Source organism: Oncorhynchus nerka, linkage group LG27 (genome assembly GCF_034236695.1).
Source record: "Oncorhynchus nerka isolate Pitt River linkage group LG27, Oner_Uvic_2.0, whole genome shotgun sequence".
NCBI classification, from domain to species: domain Eukaryota; kingdom Metazoa; phylum Chordata; class Actinopteri; order Salmoniformes; family Salmonidae; genus Oncorhynchus; species Oncorhynchus nerka.
In genome coordinates this window covers 50,646,394-50,656,158 of record NC_088422.1, presented here as the reverse complement: position 1 = coordinate 50,656,158, position 9,765 = coordinate 50,646,394, and the positions used below count along the sequence as shown (strand labels likewise).

The following is a 9,765-nucleotide window of genomic DNA, read 5'->3' as shown; positions in this document are numbered from 1 at the left end:
AAGTTTATTTTCTTAGTCTAAGTAAAGTAACACGATGGTCATAATGCTTCTTGTTATTTAAAATATTATGAAAAAACATGACTTTAAATAAAATGTGGGTTTTGAACTAATTTAGGTGTCATAACCAGCCATAAAATAACACAATGTCACAACAGGCGTAAATATGGGTCATAACAGTGTTATGACCATATTATGTCTGCTGTTATGACACTGGGTGTCAAGTAAAGCGTTACCCAAATGGTATCACTGAAACTAAATCAGACATTAAAAATTTATCTCATTAGACAGTGAGTTTCACACTAGAGAAATGAACACAAAGATTCAACAGTCTGAATAAAGTTGTTTTTTTATTGAATTGTACAAGCCTGAATTTCTTCTACCCACACAGCCTGACTTAGGCTAGGTAACAGTCATTTTAGATAACATTCCACTCCTGTCACTTGCCAAATGACAGGAGTGGCAAGGAGTGGAATGATAGCTAAACAGACTGGTACCCAGACTAAATCTGAATTAGGGATTAACATGGGTAACCAGGAGCCTGGGACTGTCCCGGGGACGCTATTCACATTTCAACCAAAAAATGTAAATGACAAGACCTGGGAAATTACAAAAATATTACCCAATGTTGGCACTAATGCATTTCCACAAAATACACAACATACGCAGCATCAGATTAGCAGAAAATAAAATAGCACATTATCCAAACAGGTTGCCTTTAGCCTAGCGCATTTACTTCACACAAAGTCGCCATGAATTCAAAGCACACTGCTGAACTGCACACGGGACCTGAATGCAGTTAATAAACGCTACAGGAAACCCCTACAGTAACCTAGAAAATAACATGTGCCTCTTTGGGCTGTCATTGTGTCTCTTCAGGCAGTCTCAAATTTGCTAGGCCTATGCAAAATTCACTACATAGGCCTCTCTGTCACAGACATGAAGTCTGAACAATTCAGAGAGGCATGAGGGAAAACTATCTTCTCCTGTCCTAGAGCCTAGGCTATTTTCCTATCCAGTCCCAATCACACTGAAACCAAAATCCTAAATCCTGTCTCAAATGCAAATTCCTGACTTAATTCTGTAAACCATAGGTTGCATTATCAAAACACGTCTCTCGCCTATGCTTGTCAAAATAACGCTATCCCCTGCTTCTCTGCGCGGTCTCTTACTGGATTCACAGCAAGCGTGCAGCCATGCCATTAACGCTATGAGTTTCCCTAACCATAGATAAACTTGCTGTTTCAGCTGGTATTGACCAACAATGGTAACTGGGTACCTTTAGGTATTTACTTACTTTAATACAATTAAACTACCTGGTACCAAAGAAAAACTACAGACACTCTGGTTCAAATCCAGGCTGTGTCATAACCGGGCGTGATTGGGAGTCCCATAGGGCGGCGCACAATTGGCTCAGCGTCACCCGGGTTTGGCCTGTGTAGGCCGTCATTGCAAATAAGAATGTGTTCTTAACTGACTTGCCTAGTTTAATAAAGGTTCAATTAAAAAAATGACTGGGTTTAGAGATAGGTCTCGCATCACTGGCCCTGCTAATCCGCCGCGCACTTGCATGTGCTTTGGCATTTAATGGTGTGTGTGTCCATTTTCTATAGATACAGAGATTAATGCTGTTCCTCCTGTTCCCTCAGGGCTTTAGTCCTTTCTGAGTCAGGGCTAGAGAGACTTTATGGAGAACACAAGAGGACAAACCAGGCTTAGAGTCACAATGGCCAGGGATTTCTGAGTGTGTGTGTGCACATTCGAGTGTGTGTGATCAGGAGTTTAGCTGCACCCAGTCCAAAAGAGCCTTTCTGTCGTCGATGCTCCACAGTTCAGCAAACAACCTCTTGCTCTTTCTAGAGAGATCAGAGAGAGAGAGAGAGAACGAGAGAGATCAAGAGAGGGAAAGAGAGAGAGAGAGAGAGAGAGAGAGAGAGAGAGCGAGAGAGATCAGAGAGGAAAAGAGAGAGAGAGATCAGAGAGGGAAAGAAGTGGGTTAGAGGTAGGGGGAACACAATAGAAAAGTGGTTTTAATTCGATCCAATATAATTGGAGGCCAACAGAGAATTATATGGAATTATTCTAGTACAAATGTTTCAGACTTGAAGTAAATCCATTCAGTGTGTTCTGAAATTTTGCCCAATATCAAGCCCCCCGCCATTTATGTAGATCTGAAAGGACTGATAAGTGTCCGCAATATGGTAGAATCAGAGTGCAGCCGGACCAGATAGTAACATATAAAATGATACGTTCTGAAAAGTATGTTTTACACTCATGGATATATATATTCCTTTGCTACTACTGGTATGCAATTGACATTTGGCGAAAGTTGCAGGTGGAAATGTTACTAGATCCTTTAAAGGAATGGGCTGATGTCAGGATGGTGGAACATGCAAAAACCAATCTGATTCTTTGAGAAATAAGACACCGGTCCCCAGGGGTGAACTGAGCCTTGATGGTAGAGTAATGAGTGGCAAGCCAGTACTCTACTGCACCCCACGGGCTCTGACTGTCTGGCACGAGACACACATTTCATATGGAAGGGATTACATGGTGTGTGTGTGTGTGCCTCTGCTAACAGGTAATACCTATGGGAGACTGACTAAACTAGCTCTGTACGCCCTGGCCTGCGGGTTGCCTGACACACGCACACCCTGCAAAATAACTTGATCTAATTAGGGGAATGATAATTTCATATTCCGCAATAGTTAAATCTGAGTTAGAAATTAAAATTAAAGAAAAATAAATCACTATTTTAGAAAAAGCACAAAATCTTTATATGGTAAAGAAGAAAATACAATTTTGAAGTGAGCCAACAAATACAGGTTCATCTCAAATAAAGCCTAGTACTTAATGGCAAATAAACCTGGTAAACATCTTGCAGCCCTCACCAAATCAGTTGAATTTTAAAAAGATAAAGATACAAATGCGTTAATTACAAAATGTATTTCAGAAGAACAGAATATGAGTTGGCCTACTGTATGTTATCTGGCAATGGGCAATGCCATTGTCTGTAGGTGTGTTCATATAGCTGACAAGATATGCGTAGAAGTCCCATTCCATTATTTTATATTATATGATTTTCTAGTAAGAAGAATATAATTGAACTTAGTTGAATAAAATAGAAATTATATTTTTCCCAATCCAGAGCAAGTGCGCATATGAAAAGGCTAAATTGAGCATAAATGTGATCATTTCAAACAGGTCCTATATGCTACATTTAGAGTTATTTGGCAACTTTAGTTGTGAATGATACAAACTTTAGACTGCCTTAGAAATTAAAACTTATATGGGCTGCATGATGCGACAATACGCTATTGATCATTTGAGAAAGTCACAAAAAGCTTGCGCTCTCTTCCTTGCCTCAGGCTAGTTTCGATTTAGAATGGCCCATTATCAAACGGGCAGGAACAAGGCATTCGAATAGCGAATGGAGGCCGCTTTCCCACCGGCAGGCTACTCCGGTTATTTCACTTCATGCCTCAACCACTGTTTGAGGAGCATGCAGCCTCTTGCTGCTCGAAAGGTGATATTCCGCCCAAACTCTGTATGCCGTGCGCCCTCCAACCATGTTCCTGCAGCCAGCCAGTGGTTCATATGGGAAACCAAGTGAAATCTGTTCGGGAACATTGATAGTAAGATGTTTTCACAACAAACATATTTCATTAAACTGTTGACTGCCCCCATCTCTGCATGCTCCAGAAAGGAATTGAAGGTGAGAGAAGAGATGAAATGCATGATGGTGAGATATTCTGTTGCTTAAAGTAATGTGTCAGCCTATTAATTATGAAAAAATAAAAAATGTAATTAATAAACCAACAGCTTCGCCTAGGCCTAGAAGTTCTCTCCCAGATTCAAATATATACATTTTTGAGCGTAGCACAAGGTAACTGAATATCAGTACCAAAGACAACTTAAATCAGTAAAAAAAAAAATATATATATATCCTGTTATATGTGGTACGCTATGTCACAATCATTATTTTAATTCTGTTTTTTTTTTTTTTTTTTTTTAAGCCCTTGAATGAGTAGGTGTGTCCAAACATTTGAGTGGTACTGTACGTAAATAAGGTATGTTTTTTAAATTATTAATACATTTTTTATTTTATTCTAAAAACCTGTTTTCGCTTTGTCATTATGGAGTATTGTGTGTAGATTGCTGAGTATTCTTTTTTATTTAATCAAGAGACAACATTCACAAATTCTACAGCACAACGGCATGTCTTAAGTGTAAAACTAACAATGACTCAATAAGAAGGTAGCATGGCGGTTCAGAATGCCTTGTGAAAAAGCATATAAATTAAATGTCCTTAAAACAGACTAAATAATAGTACTTCTACGCTGATCTGCTCACTCGTGTGCAACAACATCCACACTGGATAACTCAAAACAGCTTGTAAGGCTAGAGAATTGTATAGACAAAGACAACCAACACAGTCAACACCAAAACATAGCAGAGAGTAAACACAGAAAAAATAGAGAACCAAACTCTAAAGGAAAATGAAGAGACTCTTTGACTGACACGGATGACCTTTTTCACCACCCTGTACGGTAAGCGTGGAAACCGAACTGCTAAAATCTATAAATGATCAATTAGGCGTGCTTGGGCATGTCCGTAAAAAGATGGAAGACGAGCCTTTCAAATGAGAAAAATAAACGAAAAAGCTGAAACTAAACTGTCAATGTTATTGAACTTAAAATAGAGAACAAGATAAGAGAATGCCTTATTTGATATACAGACAATATCAAAGCGCGACAATTTGGTGCTCTGGAGTTAATTATTTTATATATATTTTTCACAGAAATAATAAAATACAACAATTAATACTTTAACTATAAATACACTATACTATTCAAGTTAGGGAATGTTGTAAAATAATTGGTATTATATTTTTTACATATAGTATTTATAAATAGATAAAAGATAGGATAATTCATGAAATAATAAATCCCCAAATACAAGGAACTGGTACACAAAGTACCCAAAGCCAAAAAGTAGGGACAAACAAGAGGACATAAAAAAGGCACAGTATGCGGCACAGGATGTTGGTGGTACCTTCATTGGGGAGGATGGGCTCGTGGTGAAGGCGGGAGCGGAATTTGTGGAATGGTATCAAATACACCAAACACATGATTTCCTACTGCAAGTAGGCTATGCAGCCATGACAGAAAGTTGAACGCAGTCAGAGACTCACTGTTGCAGCACCACCCCATCAAGAGTCTGAGCCTGCCTGGTAGAGTAGGCCCAAAAGTCTAAGCCCCCGAATGGGTGAGCATAATATACTAGGATTTTCTCAAAGCTGCTAATGAGAGTCGAGTACCCGCAGGTACTGGCATTGCTGGCTACACTGGCTGCAGTAACCCATGGGGAGGGAGTCACACTCGGACAATCAGAGAGAGGGCATTTTTATTGTGGCCATGGTGGCACAGAATAATCAAAATGGTCTAACTGCACAGAGGTTCTTGAGAAGATTGGTCATAACGGTGGACCAGCGTGTGTGGGTGTTGGGGGGGGGAAGAGCTCTATAAGCTAGGACTAGATTGGTTAATTAAATCTTCCCATTCCTGCTCAATTTGTAAATAGCCAAACTGTTTTACACATTCACACATCAAGTCTTCCCTTGAGTTGGGGCCCAGGATGGAACAACTGTTGAAAATGTTAGCTTGTGTTTGTGTGTGCGAAAGGTCGATCTATGGGTGGAAGGGGAGAGGGGCAGAGGTGTTTGTTTGGATGGGGTGGGTTGAGTGAGTCTATGCATCCCACATCTGTTGACAAAATGTAGAATTCATACTGCCAGCCCTTGTTACAGGTGACAATCCTTTGTAGAAGTGCTGATATTATTATGCAAATGATTCGTCAATTGTGGGAATAAATTAAGATATGCAATGTTTTTTTATATATACATTTTTAAATAACTAGATGCAGTAAAACAGAGGTGAATGCGTTCAAAATGCTGTTGACTGAGAATCTGGTTCTGTACTGTAAGTGGCAACGTGCTATTTTTAAAGGATCAAATCAAATGTTATTGGTCACGTACACATATTTAGCAGATGTTATTGCACGCGTAGCGAACTGCTTGTGTTCCTAGCTTCAACAGTGCAGTAGTATCTAAACATTCACAACAATACACAAATCTAAAAGTAAAAGAATGTAATTAAGAAATATATAAATATTAGGATGAGCAATGTCAGAGTGGCATTGACTAAAATACAGTAGAATAGAATACAGTATATACATACGAGATGAGTAAAACAGTATGTAAACATTAATAAAGTGACTAGTGTTCCATTATTAAAGTGGTTAGTGATTCCATGTATATAAGGCAGCAGCCTCTAAGGTGCAGGGTTGAGTATCCGGGTGGTAACCTGCTAGTGATGGCTATTTAACAGTCTGATGGCCTTGAGATTGAAAAATAGCTTCTGTTTCTCATTCCCAGCTTTGATGCACCTGTACTGACCTCGCCTTCTGGATGATAGCGGGGTGAACAGGCCGTAGCTCGGGTGGATGTTGTCCTTGATAATCTTTTTGGCCTTCGTGTGACATCAGGTGTTGTAGATTTTCTGGAGGGCAAGCAGTGTGCCCCCTGTGATGCGTTGGGCAGACCACACCATCCTGTGGAGAGCCCTACGGTTGCAGGCGGTGCAGTTGCTGTAAAGGGCAGTGATACAGCCAGACAGGATGCTCTCAATTGTGCATCTGTAAAAGTTTCTGAGGGCCTTAGGGACCATGCCGAATTTCTTCAGCCTCCAGTGATTGAAGAGGCACTGTTGCGCCTTCTTCACCACTGTGTGGGTGGACCATTTCAGATAGTCAGTGATGTGTATGCCGAGGAACTTAAAGCTTTCCACCTTCTTCACTGCGGTCCCGTCGATGTGGATAGGGGACGGTGTTGGAGTTGTACCTGGGTATGAGCGAACAGGGAGTACAGGAGGGGACTGGGCACACACCCCCGGAGGGGCCCCCGTGTTGAGGATCAGCATGGCGGATGTGTTGTTACCTACCCTTATCACCTGGGGGCTGCCTGTCAGGAAGTATAGGATCCAGTTGCAGAGGGAGGTGTTTAGTCCCAGGGTCCTTAGCTTAGTGATGAGCACTATGGTGTTGAACGCTGAGCTGTAGTCAATGAATAGCATTCTCACATAGGTGTTTCTTTTGTACAGACGTGAGTGCTACAGGGTCGGTAGTCATTTAGGCAGGTTACTTTAGTGTTCTTGGGCACAGGGACTACGGTTGTCTGCTATGCTACATGTTGGTATTACAGACTCAGACAGGAAGAGGTTGAAAATGTCAGTGCAGACACTTGCCAGTTGGTCAGCGCATGCTCGGAGCACACGTCCTGGTAATCCGTCTGGCCCAGAAGCCTTGTGAATGTTGACCTGTTTAAAGGTCTTAAATCGGCTGCGGGGAGGGTGATCACACAGTCATCCAGAACAGCTGATGCTCTCATGCATGTTTCAGTGTTACCTCGAAGTGAGCATATAAATTATTTAGCTAGTCTAGTAGGCTCGTGTCACTTGGCAGCTCTCGGCTGTGCTTCCCTTTGTAGTCTGTAATAGTTTGCAAGCCCTGCCACATCCGACAAGCATCAGAGCCGGTGTAGTACAAGTCAATCTTAGTCCTGTATTGACACTTTGCCTGTTTGATGGTTCGTCGCAGGGCATAGCGGGATTTCTTATAATCTTCCGGGTTAGAGTCCCCCACCTTGAAAGCAGCAGCTCTACCCTTTAGCTCAGTGCATATGTTGCCTGTAATCCATGGCTTCTGTTTGGGGTATGTACGTACAGTCACTGTGGGGGGACGACGTCCTCTATGCACTTATTGATAAGCCAGTGACTGATGTGGTGTACTCCTCAATGACATTGGAAGAATCCCTGAACATATTCCAGTCTGTGCTAGCAAAACAGTTCTGTAGTTTAGCATCTGCTTCATCTGACCACTTTTTTATTGACCGAGTCACTGGTGCTTCCTGCTTTAATTCTTGCTTGTAAGCAGGAATCAGGAGGATAGAGTTATGGTCAGATTTGCTAAATGGAGGACGAGGGAGAGCTTTGTATGCTTCTCTGTGTGTGGAGTAAAGGTGGTCTAGAGTTTTTTCCCCTCTGGTTGCACTTTTAACATGCTGATAGAAATTCGGTGAAACCGATTGAAGTTTCCCTGCATTAAAGTCACTGGACACTTGGAGCGCCGCCTCTGGATGAGCATTTTCCTGTTTGCTTATGGCAGTAATACAGCTCATTTAGTGCGGTTTTAGTGCCAACCTCGCTCTCTGGTGGAATTTAGACAGCTACGAAAAAAACGGATGAAAACTCTCTCGGTAGATAGTGTGGTCTACAGCTTATCATGAGATACTCTACATCCGGCGAACAAAACCATGAGACTTCCTTAGATATTGTGTACCAGCTGTTGTTTACATAAATGCATAGGCCCCCGTCCTGTGTCTTACCAGAGGCTGCTGTTCTGTCTTGCTGATAGAGTGTATAACCCGCCAGCTGTATGTTCTTAATGTCATCGTTCAGCCACGACTTGGTGAAACATACGATATTACAGTTTTTAATGTCCCGTTGGTAGGATGTAAGTGCTTTCAGTTCGTCCCGTTTATTTTCCAGCGATATAACGTTAGCTAGCAAAACGGAAGGCAAGGGAAGATTAGCCACTCGTCGCCTGATCCTCGCAAGGAACCCTGATCTTTTGCCTCAAAATCTCAGTTTCCTTCTCCAGCGAATCACAGGGATCGGGGCCTGGTCGGGTGTCTGCAGTATATCCCTCGCGTCCGACTCATTGAAGAAGAATTCCTCGTCCAATTTGAGGTGAATAATCCAAGTTCTGATGTTCAGAAGCTCTTTTCGGTCATACGAGACGGTAGCAGCACAATTATGTACATAACATTAGCCCTACCCTCCGGCACCCTCACTGTCCCACCCACATTATGCTTAACAGTGAAAATATCATGGTACAGCTATATGAACACTCAGTTATCATGGTATTTCTTAATGGTAAGTTTACAAACATATTATGGTATGTATAATCTAAACTTGTATCTCATTAGATTTTGAAATGATGCTTTACAGCGAAAGCAATACAAGCGTTTGTAAGTTTATCGATTGCTCGACAAAACAATAAATACACCTAGCATCAGGTAACTTGGTCACGAAAATCAGAAAAGCAATCAAATTAATCGTTTACCTTTGATGATCTTCGGATGTTTTCACTCACGAGACTCCCAGTTAGACAACAAATGTTCCATAAAGATATTTTTTATATCCAAATACCTCCATTAGTTTGGTGATTTATGCCCAGAAATAGCGGTCAGGACAACACAGACAAAAATGTCAAATTATATCCATAATGTCCACAGAAACATGTCAGACGTTTAGGTAGCTAGCTCACATACTGGTACATACTACAGTACTTTAGGGCCCATAATGTAATTCTTCAGGAAATGGGCATGGCTTCACATCGTTTTCAGATTTGAAGAAAATGGAGGAAAATATGCAGCCGAAGTCCAACGAGAGCGCGGATACAAATGAACTGCTTTAACCTGTTGCTCCTACCCTCTACTTTTTTGAACATTCTGTTAAAAATCGCGCAACATTTCAGCGCCCTGCTACTCATGCCAGGAATATAGTACGTTCATATGGTTAGAATGTGTGGATAGAAAACACTCAGACGTTTCTAAAACTGGTTAAATCCCTCTCACCCCCCTTAAAAGATTTAGATGCACTACTGTTCCACTGGATGTCATAAGGTGAATGCACCAATTTGTAAGTC

At 41.3% G+C, this 9,765-nt stretch overlaps 1 protein-coding gene across 3 annotated transcripts in view; it reads right to left on the bottom strand.

Annotated features, from left to right (window-relative positions):
- Positions 1-328: 328 nt before the first annotated feature.
- Positions 329-9,765, bottom strand: part of msh3 (mutS homolog 3 (E. coli)) — a 139,481-nt gene continuing 130,044 nt past the window's right edge. For 2 of the 3 annotated variants that reach the window (XM_065011764.1, XM_065011763.1), the window contains one exon: positions 329-1,853. In XM_065011764.1, the coding sequence (XP_064867836.1) occupies positions 1,772-1,853 (82 nt within the window). In that variant the 3' untranslated portion in view covers positions 329-1,771. The remainder of the gene's footprint in view (positions 1,854-9,765) is intronic. The other variant, XM_029638506.2, reaches the window with a different exon arrangement.